We start from the raw sequence: 13,491 nt of genomic DNA on the forward strand, positions 1-13,491 counted from the left end.
TGGGGGGCTCGGATAGTGCTGCCACGTGGGTGTCCCTGGCGCCCCTGCCGCCTTATGTCATCGGTCGCAGCCGACCAAAGTCGAGTGGAATGGAATGGCGAAATGTAGCCGGGCCGACGAGCTGACTCTTGACTCTTGCTTGCAACTACTCTCTGTTCACCACACCCCCACCCCCACCCCCCCACACCATGTTCACCGGCCTTGTGAGTCCTCCCTCAACCACCACCCCCCGCCCCCCGCTCACCCCGCAGGTCGAGCACGTCGCGACCATCTCGCACGTCGAGCCGTCGACCGGCACGACCGAGCACATCATCACGCTGTCCAACGCGGCCCCGATCCTCGGCGACTGCCACATCGGCGACTCGATCTGCGTCAACGGCGCGTGCCTCACCGTGCTCGAGTTTGACGCCGACACCTTCAAGGTCGGCCTCGCGCCCGAGACGCTCACGCGCACCTACCTCGGCAACCTGGTCGCGGGCGACAAGGTCAACTGCGAGCGCGCAATGGCCGCGCACACGCGCTTTGGCGGGCACGTCGTCCAGGGCCACGTCGACGCTGTCGCGACCATCAGGGCCGCGGTGCCGGACGGCGCGTCGATCCGGTACACGTTTGCGTTTCCAGAGGACGCGGCCCACCTCATGCCGTTCGTCGTGGAGAAGGGCTTCATCACCGTCGACGGCGCGAGCCTCACCCTCACCCAGATCGACGACGCCACCCTCTCGTTCGGCATCATGCTCATCGCCCACTCCCAGTCAAAGCTCACCCTCACCGACAAGAAGGTCGGCGACCCGGTCAACATTGAGACCGACTGCGTTGGAAAGTACATCCTCGGCAGCGAGAGCCGTATCGCTGGCCTCGTTGAGCGCGTCGTCGACCGCCGCCTCGCAGAGCTCGGCGTCCTGACCCAAAAGTCGGCCTAGGCATGGCCAAGGCAGTAGCAGCGAGCGTTCTGGGCTTTATTTGTAGGCATGGCAGCAGTGGACCCAGCATGGAGGATGCGATATGCATGTTGTGACAGGTGGACGTCGCTGGACATCGGCGCTACTACGGAAGGAACGGCTGGAGAGCCTTCTTAAACTTCACCGCGTCGTCCTTCTCCTCGGTCTCGGACAGCACCGTGTCCTTCCAGTTGATACGGTGGTGCAGGCCCAGCAGGCCGCTGAGCACCAACCTGCATGTGTGAGCTGACAAAGCACTCATTCATGCCCAACTTACCGTCCGAACTGAAGGTCAAAGTTGCCCTTGAGCAGGTGAACGAGCTTGCGGCCGTCGGGGCACTCGACCTTGAAGTAATTGCCTGTGGGTCCCACACGGGCCAGAGCACGCTCAGGCTCCGGTTCCCAGTCCAGCCCGCTGGCCTCACCAGCCTTGATGAACCCGTCGGCGACCTTGTCGGCCAGCTCCTTGGGGACGGGGACAACCTGAATGTGGGCATGGCCACCCTTGCCGGCCAGTCGGCCAACCTCGAAAACGACAGGGACGGCGCCATACTTGGCATAGCAGTCGCGGAGAGCAGACTTGTATGACTCGAGCTCGCTCACAATGTTCATCGCATCGGCGGCGGGGATCGACAGGAGGGTTGGATGATGCGCGATGGGAATGATCTGACAGTTGTTAGTCCGTGCCAGGTTCACTCGACCCACCAGAACATGTCCACCACCCGGGACCAGGGGCTTCTCTCCCGCGGTCGGGATCAGCTGCCCCTTGGGCAGAGTGACATATGTCTCGGAGCCGATAGCAACGATAAGGTGCTTCGTCACCTTGGGGTTGCTCAGGCAGAACCAACCTGGTGCGTCAGTCTAGAGTTGTACGCTCGTCAACTTACATTCCTCTGGGCCCAGCTCCTTTCTCTTTGACCTCTCCTGATCACGCTCCTTGACAACTGGGCAATCGCGAATGAAGTGCTGTGCTTCGGCGCCACAGGCGCGGCACACATACCCAGCAGGAGGAGGCTTCGAACCGCGCTGTCGTTCAGCCTCGCGCTGGGGACATTCGCGGATGAAGTGGTCGGGCTGGAGTTGGGGTCAGCAAGGTCACACTAAACCCAGCGTGCGTACAGATTTGCAGATGTTGCAGACATAGCCGGCAGGAGGCTTGGAAGGGTCATGGGCCGCCTTCTGGGGGCAGTCCTTGATCCAGTGCTGTATCGTTAGCTCACACGCACGCAGTTACACTCACTCCAGGCACCTGACAGATCTTACAGACATAGTCGTCTGGGGGAGGGCCATCCGCCCTGGCCTTCTTGGCCTGGCCAGCTTCCTCGTGGTCAGGAGCAGCACGCTTGGAGCCGCTGTTGGAGGGCATCGTGAGGGGGTTCGGCGTAGCATTGGCTGGGCGAGTTGGAAGGGGGGTCGACGGCGTTTGTGGTGGCAAAGTCGTAGCATAGAACCACTGAAGCGGGTTAGCGACGAGGATCTCGTTCCCAACCCACCCTGGCCGGCTTGCCACCTGCGGACGTAGTGCCACCCAAGGCGCCGAGCTTGATCGCCCTCGTCCAACGCTCCTCCTTGCCGTTGGCACCAGTCCATCCCCACGGCTCTCTCTCCCAGAAACCGGGTCCATCAGCCCACAAAAGGTAACGGGGGCGAGTGCGCTTTACAACCTCGGCGAGAGGTGTGGCCGGCGCTGCCAGCTGGAACCCGAGGCCAGGGAAGGAAGGCGAGAGAAGACCAAGGGACGGGGGCGGCGAAGTGGTAAGAAGAACATCGACGCCGTGGAATGCTGAGGGTAGGGCAGACGCCTGCTCCTTGGCCGCTTCGAGGCTTGAAGTCTGCTCTTCCGGCGAGATGATGGGATTGGAGAGGAGAGTGGCGATCGAGGTCTTGGTGATGAAGGGAGAGTTGGGGTCCTACACGCTCAGCAATCCGCACAGAGCTGTCCAACTCACGGTGTTGTCATCTGCTTCAAAGGCCGCCTCGTCGAAGGCTCCTCCAACAACAGCGACCTTGAGGCCCTGTGCCGTCGTGAAGACTCCGGTCTTCCCTGGGCGATGTGAGCGCTGCTCACGCCAGTATGTCCAATAGCGCTCACCGATGAAGACAAGGTTAGGCGCGAGCTCGGGAGTAGTAGCAAGCTTGTCCTCAACGCTCTTGGGGAAGGCGTTCTTGCCTACGGTAAAGTAAGTCGGCACGGGCACTGAGGGGTTAGCACGTCGAGCCACAGCGCGCATGCTCACAGCTGATGCCGTCAAGCTCGGAGCCATCGCTGTCCTCCTTGAGAAGATCACCAGCGACGATGCAGGCATCGAATGGGCCGTGCTTGCTGTTAATAGCCGTGACCTTTTGGACAAGGGTGCTGAGGGCGGACAGCGGCGCGCCGATCGCAAGGCTAGAGAGAGTGAGGGAAGGCGCCAATAGAAGTCGCGAGGCGAGTTGAGCGTCAGCATTGCCGCGTCGCGGCTGAGGTCGTTCACTCACAACTTCAGTGGCTCCGGCTGGAGGAGCGAGGGCATCGTGACGATGTTGTTGTTGAGGAGGGAGGAAGGAACTGACGAACCGAGAAATGACGAAAGGCTTGTTGGTTTCGGCTTCCTTCAACAATCTGACGGAGTTGTCCTACAGTCCGCAAAGTCATGCACCTCTGAAGACGATGCTTGCATTTGAGCATAAAACGTATCTCGCCTCTACCTGCGCTACCAAAACCCTACATGCACAAGACGGCGCTCAGTCAAGCGTTGGCTACAATGCCTTCGTCTAGCGGCGGGGGCTCGGACTACGAGGAGAGAGGCTCTTGCCCCTGGGCGGACTCCTGCTGCGACTGCGGCTGCCCATGCTCACGCTGCGATCGCGTCCCCGCTTCGGGGCGCCCAGATTATCACGGCGAGGTGAGAGTGAGACCGAACGACGAGGGCTGGGGCTGCGGCTTCTTGTGCCCGAGCGTGAGCGACGGCGGCGGATGGGGCTGCGGCTGCGGCTCCGAGAGATGTTGCGGCGTGGTGGGGGGCTGCGACTCCTGTTACGTCCATAGTCGGGGCTGCGGCGGGGAGGGCCGCGAGGTCCACCAGGCCCACCGGGTCCGCCACGGAAACGAGGGGGAGACCGAGAGCGCGAGCGGAAGCGACCGCCGGGGCCACCTGGGCCACCGCGCGGTCCAGGACCGTAGCCACCACCACCACGCGCACCGGGACCATACGCTGGTGGAGGGCGGTCGCGGAACCCACCGCCGCGCGGCGAAGGGGCCCTACGGCGAGGAGAGGGCGAGCGAGGCGGGCGGTATGATGAGTAGCCGCCTCCACCACCGCGGCGACGAGGTGATGGCGAGCGGCGACGGCGAGGAGACGGTGATCGCCTGCGAGGAGATGGCGATCGCGAAAAGGATCGCGAACGACGACGGGGTGGCGAGCGAGCACGAGGAGGCGGCGTTGGGGGGCGAGCAGCCGGGAGGGGATGCTCCGAGATCTGGTCTGTCAACACTGGACATAGGCTTGTACTTACTTGGACCTTGAGGGCAGAGCCGTCCAAGATGCCGCCATCCATGCAGCGCACGGCTTCCTCGGCGGATGAAGCGCGTTCAAACTCGATTGCCGCCTTGCCACGGTTCAGGCCGGCTGTGGAGGGCAGACGAGGCGAGTGAGTGGAGGGTGAGGCGTTGGAAAAGCATGGGTCAGCGTGCTGTGGCATTGGAAGCAAGTCGAGTTGGGCGTTGCCCAAGAAGGCGGTCGCGTCTCGAGTGACAACCACGGTGCGCGCACTAGGCACCATCCAGAATCGTACTCACAGACTTTGAAAACGGGCAGGTCCAGACCTGTCACCTTTCCGTACTCGCCAAAAATCTCCTCCAGGTGGCCGTTATGAACGTTTTTGCTGAGGCCCGACACGACAATGACACGAAAGTTGGGAGCGCCATTGCCACTGGCGGCACCGCGTCCGGGGCCGTTGCTGTTGCGGGGAGGAGACATGGACACGTCGCCATCCTCGCGACGTGGGCTCGGAGTGAGCGGCTTTGGCGATGTTGAGCGACCGCGTTGTGCCATGGTTGCTGTTGTGATGACTTGTGGGGTGGTAGTGGTGGTGGTACAAGTCGAACAACAAGCAAGTTGGATGATGTCAAGTTGAAAGATGGGACGCGTGACCCATGCGGGGATTTTGAATTGGCAGTCACTTGTGGCACCCCAAATCATTACTCGCACCGAAATGTCTGGCTACTCCAAAAGCTAATCAACTACTCTTGTTTGCAACGACTGCATATTCCATGATCTGCTGCTACACATTCCCAACCTTGCGCAGTACAATGTACATTTACGAGTTGAAGGTGAACGAGGCACCCTAGAAGGCGAACATCAGCAATGGCGCAGAGTGCAGAGAGGCAACAGTTACTCACGACCTTGTGGGCGGCGGTCGAGGCAGTCGAGTCGTTGAGCTTGGTGGTGTCGAGGGCAAGGCCGAAGGCAGCCTTGACACCGGGGCGGAGAGCCTGGGTGTAGCCGAGGACAAGGACACCGGCGTTGTTGATCTTGGCCTTGACGAAGGCGGCGTTGTCAAGGTAAGCCTTGGCACCGACCTCGAGGGCGACGCCGCGGGTGGTCGACTTGGTGTCGTAGATGGCCTTGGCACCGGCCTCGACGTCCTTCGAGACCTTGTGGTAGTACGAGGCCGAGAAGGTCGAGAGGTTGAGGCCGTGGAGCGAGACGGCGTACTCGGGGGCCGAGAAGCCGACGGCACCGGCGTAGCGGGTGATCGAGCCGGCCTGGACGTCGTACGAAGCCTCGGCACCGACAAGGAAGCCGTCGTGGCCGACAACGGCGTCAGCGGTGAAGGTGGGGCCCTGGGAAAGGTATCAGTGTGATTCCCGGGTTCGCGCAGCTTGTACCCACCTTGAAGAGGTCGACGGTGGCACGGGTGTGGACCGAGGGCTGCTTGTAGATGGCAGTGAGGATGGCCGACTTGGTCGACTTCTCGGGGTTGAGGGTGGTGGCAAGGTCAAGCTTGAGGCCCTTGGCGATCTGGTTCTCGAGCTCGACCTGGGTGCGGAGGAGGTTGGTGGTGGTCCAGGCCTGTGAACGTGGGTCAGCAATCCGCTCCAAACAAAGCATCCACATCCACAGCCGGGCTGGCGCCCTCCCGGCCACTGCAGCTGCTGCGCTGGCCATCCACCGACAGACACGTTCGCAACAGCGCTCAACTCCCGACGGACGCAGCTCGGGCCTCGGACTTCCGTTCCGGTCCGACGCCAGCCAATGGAAACCCTAACTATGGTGGAGCGAGAGTACTGACCTGGGTGACGGTCAAGCCGTTCTTGAAGTCGACGTACTTGCCCTCAATGTCACCGGCAATGACGTTCGACTTGGAGTCGCGGGTGCCGGCAACCTTGAAGGTGACGTTGGAGGGGGTGAGGGTCTTGACCTCGAGCGAGGTGCCGTGGATGGGGTAGTCCTTCTGGAGGAGGTCCGAGGCGGACTTGCCAAAGTCCTGTTCAGTGTGTCAGTGTCGTCTCACTAGCTGGGTTGAGTGCGAGGTCTTGCCCGCCCTCTGCCCAAGCCGATTACAGCTGCATGTGCAGGTAGCAGGGGTGCAGGTCGAACGTGGGTGTGTGGGGCAGAGGGGGGGCTTGAGAGTGACGCGTACCTTGAACGAAGGGGGGACGGGCTGGGGCATGGTGGCTAGAGGCTCAGTGTCAGTGACGGGATGACGTAGAGTAGAGAGTGGGATGTGAACAATGCTCACTTATATGCAAAGGGTTGTTGGGTAGGTAGGAGAAAGTAAACAAGAAGATGGATGGGGAGGAGCTGAGCGGCAAAACCGAGGTGGTTGGTTATAAAAGGGCAGACGCCAACACGATGCATTGGGGGAGAGGGAGGGGGGAGGGGGGGGATGGCACGGAGGGGCGGGGATGATGGAGCCATCCACCCACCCACCGACGGTTCCATCCAACCAACCATCCACCCACGACAGGGCAAATGGCCAACCTGTTCGTGTAGTGGTGTGCGCGAGGCACCTGCCTGGCTGCCTGCCTGCCTGGCTGGCAGACTCCTGGCTCCTGGCCCTTCCTCGCCCTTAGCATTTGCAGCGGCGGCTTGAGGGCTCGTGCTGTTGCGTGCGTGGTAGTTGCTACATACTGACGACACTGGGTGGCAGCCAGTCGGCCAGGCAGCCAGACAGCCAAGCGCCGCCCGTCGCCCCGGGCCGCGCGCCAAAAGCCGGAGCCCAGCCAGCCAAACATGTATTGACTTTTGTTGTCGCGCTCCAATGACCCTGGCAGCGACACAGAGCCCCTTGCCTGCCTACCTGCCTGCCTGCCTGCAGCCAGACTCCCCCCTGGGTGGAATGCAAAGGAACATGTCGGCTCGGCCAACCGCGTCATCACACCGGCGGCTCCCCACTCTGGCCAGTGACCCGACCAGCCAATGCCATTGTCGCCACCCATGACCATTCCGGGATTATCCGGCCGGCCACTGGTGCAAGCAACCCGCGTCAAGGCGGAATGGCTGCAAATCCAGCAAAACCCCACAGACACGATCAGACGCCAGACGCCAGCCATGCAGACACTGTCGCCGCGTGCGCCTCGCTCGCCATGTTGACCACTTCGGGTCTCCCTGTCCCCACTGTACCCTTGCCCCGATGACCTCGGCGTCGCGATTCATTGTCAGGTGACAGACTCCAACAAACGGACATGGGATCTCGACCTCCACGGCCTCCACTTTGACGTCAATATCGTCGCGTGGTTTCTGTTTACGTAACTACAGTAGCAACGGAATCAGATTGAGAATTCAGGCAGCACCTTCACCCACCCACCCCTGGCTGGGGAGTGCTGCGAATAGAGCCTAGTCGGTATAGAACCCGAGATGAGCGAGGCGACGGGATATCGTTTGAGATTGGGATTGGAGCGCCAGAGAGAGCGAGAGAGCGAGCGAGGGTAGCGAGGGACGAGGGTGTAAATGAAGGGAAAGGCGGTACAAAGGCGATGTCACTGGCGTCGGCCGGAGGTCGTGTCGTGGTCGAGGCGTGCCGCGACGCCGCGAAGCCGAAGCCGCGCGTTGCCTGTTTCTTTATTTCCAGCCCGCGCCGCCCGCCCCCCCGCCGCGCACAAGGCGAGCGACGAGCCGACCTCCGAGACGACAGGATACGACGACGACCAACAAACGTGACAACGTGCACAGGCGTCTGTTCGATTCCGAAAGTCGCGCTTCAAGCAGCAGCGACTTTTTTACGCGACGACCCCAGCTGCTCTGGCACCCCTCCTCCCCCCTCCCCCCTCCCCTGTATCGCCTCGGCAACTACTTCCCTCGTCGTCAACTGCTGCGTTGAGGGTCAAACGCCGACGACGACGGCACGAGCACGAGGATCGATCTGGTCGCGGTTTCGGTCACACGGCATATAAGGTTGCCTTCCCGTGACAATCTCCGTCCCCTCCCCACTCCAGTCGGCATCACCTTCACACACTCTGCCAGCCTTGCTCCATTCTTGACACGCATCACCACTACCCCACCCTCCACCCAGTCAACGTCGCTCCACGCCGCCTTCCTCGACCCCTCGCCAGTGCCGACTCGCCGGCGTGTCCATCGGTCAATACACTCGCCAGCCGACAACCAAGCCGGCTCTTGTCATGTCGCCCCAACCCAGATGGCACATTGATACAAACCTCGGCTCTGGCTCTCCGTGAGTTGGCAAGCCGCCCCCCGCTGTGTTGCCGCCGCTCACACTCCCAGATCTGATGATCGCGCTCATTCCCCCAACTTTGCCGGTCGCCCTAGCTCAACGCAGCCGGCTTCCCCCACCAGCCCGTCATCGTCAGTGTCGATGCAGGGGGACCACCTACACATCCCGCTGAGACGCAAGGTGTCCAACTCGTTTCAATCGTTCCCTGCCTACAGCGACAGGGCAGGCAGGCAGAATGGCGGCAGCGGCAGTAACAGCGGGACTAGCAGCGCCGAGAGGGTCTCATTCCTGCCAGTTCACGAACGAGGGAGGTTGGAACCCTCGCCCGAGCCTCTGTGGTCGACGAGTGGTGTCAACCTCCGCATGTTCTTCCGCAGGAAGGTTCTGCTCCGGCTCGGCATGGTCCTAGGCGCCATTCTGCTGGGTATCTGGTGGCTCATCGCCACATTCGAGTTCCAGATCGAGGCGTGGTCGTATCGCAAGAGTTGGATCAAGGCCGAGCTTGCCAGCGTACGCCCCCTCAAGGGCTGTTGGAAGCCGGAAAACATCTCGCCAGAGTACAACATGACGAAGCATATGGCAGGTCGCAAGCACATGCTTGCCACTGCCCTCGGTCTGAAGCGCGGCCTGGCCTGTTACGACTATGCCAGCACGATCCAACAGCGATCTGACGAACCCCTAAACGATCTCATCTACCACAGCTACTGGCGATCTGATCTCATTCCTTGGGGCGACAGGCAGACGGCCAACATCATCGCCTGGTTGGCCACCCAGCCCCTTGATTACTCCAAACTCATCATCTGGTCAAACGGCGCCGAGCATCTCCGAGCAAACGACCAGATCAACACGCTCATTCAAGACTTCCCGGACAACGTTGAGGTCCGCCAAGCCGATGTCCTCAAGATGGCCGAGGGCACCGAGATTCTGGGTATGCTCAAGCAGATTATGCTTGAGGTTGGCGGCCTTTACGACAAGCGGGCCTGGGTCGACGGCGACGCTGTGCGGCTTCTCGCGCTGTGGCACTACGGTGGCCTGTGGCTCGACATGGACATGATCCTCACCCGGGACCTGCACCCGTTGACCGAGAGCGAGTTCCTTATCCAGTGGGACTGTTTCGGTGAGTATAAGGGTCTTTCTTGCTCGACTGACCCCGCAGACAAGCCCGACCTTCAAATGAACGGTGCCATCATGCACTTTGAAAAGCACTCGCCATACCTCTGCGAGACGTTCCACATCATGGCAACGGGCGAGGCTCCTACGCCCAACTCGTTTAGCTGGGGCTCGCTTCTCTACTCGAGACTGCACCAGCGCCACATTGCCGAGGGCCGCGAGCCGTTTGCTGTTCTTCCGTGGTGCTTCACCGATCCTCGCAACTGCCGCAACGACAATCGCTTCCCCGACCCCTTCTACCCCGACCCTTCGCGCTTGTGGGGCGTGTCCTATGCTACTCGGGACAGCAGCGCCCCTTCAGGCCGTGAGCTGCACGAGAAGGCCTTAAAGGACATCTTTGCCATCCACCTGCACAACCAGTGGTTGAAGGACTTCCCAAAAGGCAACTACGTCGACCGCTTGATTTCTGGCTTCCGCGCGGACGTCGAACGCTTGAAGCGCAAGCCGGCCAGGCGGGCGGTCAGGTACTAGGCCCACTAGCCACAAACATACTGCATCGAGGACGAGCCTACAATGTACAAACAAAATGCATAGAACTGTCGCGTGAGTGATTAGTGCAGGCGGGTGACGTCAGGGGTGCCGGCGTGCCGAGGAGCGTATGGAGCGTAAGTCGCGCGGCCGGGCGGGCCGGCAATGCGGGTTTGCACCAACCGAATTGACAAGTTTAGTTTGTAGGAGATGGCAGATGACCGATGGGATGCTCCCTGCGGCCCCTGTCCTGCCCGACGTGCCCCGCGGGCACGGCGGAGATGGACCGCATGGTCGCGGGCGAGGGCGGCTAAGGCGGAGTATAAGCAAGTAGTTGATGTTGCCGTCTGTCGTATCTTGTCACTGCTGCTCAGCTTGCCACTGCCACTTGCGCACCACCAAGTCGTCATCAACAGCCCAACATGGTACGTCGTGTGCCGCGTCGCACGCCCGTGGCAGGCATCGCTCACCCGCCCAGAAGGAGAACGAGCCCATCACATATGTGAGTGGCGCCGTGCTTGCCCAGCGCGGCACTCAGCAGCCCCCCACCCCTCGCGACTAACCACCAGCTCGGCATCGCGTCCATGGCCGGCGGCATCGCGGGGTTCACGCTCGCGCGGTCCGTCCCGTCGCTCCTCGGCGGCCTGGGCATCGGGTGCGCCATGCTCGGCGCGGGCCTGCGCGTGCGCGACAACATGGCGGGCGGGAACGAGCTGGCCTCGGTGTCGAGCGCGGCCCTCGCCGTGCCCATGTTCCGCCGGGCGCTGCGCACGCGCGGGCCCATCCCGGCCACTATGGCGGCTGCGGCGGCGGCGAGCGCGGGGTACTACGCGTACCTGGCGGCCGAGCGATACCAGGAGGCCAGCGCGCGCAAGGCGGCGGCGTAGCCCGCGGCCGTCCGCATGTGAGCCAGATTGTATGGAGATGCATGATATGTACAGTATGAGTTGTGAGTGTGGTGTCGTCGCGCCGCCGCCGCCGCCGCCGCTACATTGGCTGCTCGGGCGTGTCCTGCGACGTCAGCACCCACCCAAGTCCACGCCGGACCCACCCGAACCATGAGGCTGATGCGGTGGCCGGGCTGCAGCGCAGCCCCGTCCCACACGCTCCCCGCGTCGTCGTACGGCAGGATCGAGTGCTTGTACTGGTACCGCACGCTGCCCCTTGCTGTCAGCGCTGCGCCGCGCCTCGCGGCACCCACTTTTGCATGTAAACCGAGCCCGAGGGCACGAGCACGTCCCAGCCCGAGCCGTCGCCGCTGTCCGCCTCTAGCCGGAGGACGCGCGCCGCGCCGAGCGACGCGCCGACAATCGTCTCGCCCATGGCCTGCAGGTTGTCGACGTGCGGGAGGATGGCGCCCTCCGGCGCGAGGTGGAGCACGTGCATCGAGCTGCGGGGGGGCGGGAGGTCCGCGGGCTCTGGCGCGCCCGGCACGCAGAGGCCCGGCACGAGGTTGTACAGGCGCGCGAGGAGCGCGAGCGTCGCCCCGGGCAGCGGCGGGAGGTTGGTCACCAGCGACTCGCGGTACGTGTGGATCACGCTGTCAAAGTGGCCCTGGGGTCAGCGTGGGCAGCGGGGCTGGCGCGGCGCACCTCCTCAAAGCCGTACGGCGGGGCGAAGAGGTCCTGCATCGCGGCGGCGAGGGGCGAGTCGGCGTCATCCGGTGACGGGGCGGGGGGGTCAGCAGCGGCAGGGGCACCGCGCCGCCGCCGCCGCCGCCGGGACGAGTCCATGCGGTCGAGCTTCCACAGCGCGAGCACGGCGAGCGCGCGCGCCTCGGCGGGGCTGAGGAAGGCGGGGTAGAGGGCAAAGTCGTCGGCGAGCGACGGCGGGGCGGGGCCCGCGCCGCCGCGCGCGCGGACGAGCGGCGACGCGCTGGTGAGCCGGTGCGCTGTGCGCTGTGCGTGCCGCAGAGCGAGCGACGCGCGCATCGGTGTTGTTTGTGGTGGTGTTGCGACGCCGAACACCTCCACTTGCAGTGCCCTTTGCTTCGCATTAGGCCGGCTATTGCAACCGCCGTCGTGATTACAAAACTTGTCGGAGCCGGCGGCGAGCGGCGAGCAGCGTGACGTGACACAAACTGACCGAGCCAGGCGCTGACAGTAACCGAACAGACTCGGCTCCATCTTGCACTATCGTCTTCCAACCAGTCGACCTACACTGCTCGACGCTACAGTCCACCCCGACGGCAAACGACAACACACCGCCAGATGACCCAAGGAGACAGCGCGCCCGAGGCGCCAGGCGCCTCGGCCTCCGCCGCCGCCCCCACCGCGCCCATGGCCCCACTGTCGCGCGACAACCGCCCAGAGATTGTAGGCGGCGACGCGCCAGAGCCGCCGTACCCCATCGAGCTGTTCGGCACCGTCACAAAGGGCTTTGGGCGCGGCGCGCGCTTCCTCGGCATCCCCACGGGTGCGTTTCCCCCTCGCTGACACAGCTAACCCCAGCCAACCTGCCCGACTCGTCGCTCGGCCCGCTCAACGACCTCGGCCTCACGGGCATCTACTACGGCTTTGCGCGCGTGCACCCGACCTTTTCTACCCCTCTGCCGACCGCCGCGCCGACGCCGGCGCTGACCCCGAGCCCGTCGAGCGCCCGCCTCGCAGAGCAGGCCGCGGCCGGCGCCGCGGCTGCCCACGGCCACGCGCACCCCTCCGTGCCGAAATCCGTCTTCAAGGCCCCCCTCACGTCCGAGCAGATCGCACAGCTCCCACCACAGACGGCGCCGTACCCCCCCGACAGCGTGCCCGACGCGCCGGCCGCCCCAAAGCGCCTCGCAGACGAGGACGGCAAGGTCTGGCCCATGGTCATGAGCGTCGGCTGGAACCCGTACTTTAAAAACGAGAAGATCACGGCCGTGAGTGCAGCAGCAAGGCGGCCAGCTGACCCCCACAGGAGGTCCACATCATGCACCCCTTCGCCCACGACTTTTACGGCCACGAGATGAGCGTCCTCATCCTCGGCTACATCCGCCCAGAGCTCGACTACGTGTCAAAAGGTAGGCACCGGGCTTGTGCTCGCAGCAGCAGCCGCTGACACCCCCCCCCAGAGGCCCTCATCCAGGACATCCAGACCGACGTCAAGGTCGCACTCAACTCGCTCTCCCGCCCCGCATACGCTACCCAGGCCACCGCCGCCTTCCTCACCCAGGGCCCTAGCCGCAACTAGACTGCCTCTAGATCGACCCCATGGGATAGATTGTGCCGATGTACCACATTCCTTCCGTCTCAGCAGCCCGCTTACAAACTGAAATACA

The 13,491-nt window shown here is 63.2% G+C and overlaps 8 protein-coding genes across 8 annotated transcripts; 4 read left to right on the top strand and 4 right to left on the bottom strand.

Moving 5' to 3' along the window:
- Nucleotides 1-188: 188 nt before the first annotated feature.
- On the top strand, nt 189-920 carry RIB5 (Riboflavin synthase alpha chain; the record flags this gene model as incomplete). The annotated part of the gene is made up of 2 exons (XM_069357178.1): nt 189-203; nt 252-920. 2 exons carry the CDS (start codon nt 189-191, stop codon nt 918-920), a joined length of 684 nt encoding a protein of 227 aa, XP_069205115.1.
- Nucleotides 921-1,044: 124 nt separating this feature from the next.
- On the bottom strand, nt 1,045-3,451 carry Q8F55_008797 (uncharacterized protein; the record flags this gene model as incomplete). Its single annotated transcript, XM_069357179.1, has 11 exons — nt 1,045-1,171; nt 1,216-1,604; nt 1,644-1,786; nt 1,826-2,012; nt 2,058-2,141; nt 2,179-2,391; nt 2,432-2,848; nt 2,888-2,982; nt 3,031-3,135; nt 3,176-3,327; nt 3,417-3,451. The coding sequence occupies 11 exons, from the start codon at nt 3,449-3,451 to the stop codon at nt 1,045-1,047; spliced, it is 1,947 nt and encodes a 648-aa protein (XP_069205116.1).
- A 728-nt stretch (nt 3,452-4,179) lies between these two features.
- Q8F55_008798 (uncharacterized protein) lies at nt 4,180-4,972 on the bottom strand (the record flags this gene model as incomplete). The annotated part of the gene is made up of 3 exons (XM_069357180.1): nt 4,180-4,397; nt 4,430-4,546; nt 4,717-4,972. The coding sequence occupies 3 exons, from the start codon at nt 4,970-4,972 to the stop codon at nt 4,180-4,182; spliced, it is 591 nt and encodes a 196-aa protein (XP_069205117.1).
- A 265-nt stretch (nt 4,973-5,237) lies between these two features.
- POR1 (Mitochondrial porin) lies at nt 5,238-6,593 on the bottom strand (the record flags this gene model as incomplete). Its single annotated transcript, XM_069357181.1, has 5 exons — nt 5,238-5,264; nt 5,320-5,763; nt 5,813-5,992; nt 6,213-6,407; nt 6,564-6,593. 5 exons carry the CDS (start codon nt 6,591-6,593, stop codon nt 5,238-5,240), a joined length of 876 nt encoding a protein of 291 aa, XP_069205118.1.
- Nucleotides 6,594-8,541: 1,948 nt separating this feature from the next.
- On the top strand, nt 8,542-10,235 carry Q8F55_008800 (uncharacterized protein; the record flags this gene model as incomplete). The annotated part of the gene is made up of 3 exons (XM_069357182.1): nt 8,542-8,594; nt 8,645-9,711; nt 9,751-10,235. 3 exons carry the CDS (start codon nt 8,542-8,544, stop codon nt 10,233-10,235), a joined length of 1,605 nt encoding a protein of 534 aa, XP_069205119.1.
- Nucleotides 10,236-10,654: 419 nt separating this feature from the next.
- On the top strand, nt 10,655-11,119 carry Q8F55_008801 (uncharacterized protein; the record flags this gene model as incomplete). The annotated part of the gene is made up of 3 exons (XM_069357183.1): nt 10,655-10,657; nt 10,711-10,734; nt 10,802-11,119. 3 exons carry the CDS (start codon nt 10,655-10,657, stop codon nt 11,117-11,119), a joined length of 345 nt encoding a protein of 114 aa, XP_069205120.1.
- Nucleotides 11,120-11,219: 100 nt separating this feature from the next.
- Q8F55_008802 (uncharacterized protein) lies at nt 11,220-12,163 on the bottom strand (the record flags this gene model as incomplete). Its single annotated transcript, XM_069357184.1, has 4 exons — nt 11,220-11,243; nt 11,284-11,395; nt 11,434-11,786; nt 11,825-12,163. The coding sequence occupies 4 exons, from the start codon at nt 12,161-12,163 to the stop codon at nt 11,220-11,222; spliced, it is 828 nt and encodes a 275-aa protein (XP_069205121.1).
- Nucleotides 12,164-12,409: 246 nt separating this feature from the next.
- On the top strand, nt 12,410-13,403 carry FMN1 (riboflavin kinase; the record flags this gene model as incomplete). Its single annotated transcript, XM_069357185.1, has 4 exons — nt 12,410-12,647; nt 12,683-13,092; nt 13,131-13,233; nt 13,285-13,403. The coding sequence occupies exons 1-4, from the start codon at nt 12,443-12,445 to the stop codon at nt 13,401-13,403; spliced, it is 837 nt and encodes a 278-aa protein (XP_069205122.1). The 5' UTR covers nt 12,410-12,442.
- Between the last annotated feature and the right edge of the window lie 88 nt (nt 13,404-13,491).

Source organism: Vanrija albida (assembly GCF_041260175.1).
Source record: "Vanrija albida strain AlHP1 chromosome Unknown contig_7, whole genome shotgun sequence".
NCBI lineage: Eukaryota > Fungi > Basidiomycota > Tremellomycetes > Trichosporonales > Trichosporonaceae > Vanrija > Vanrija albida.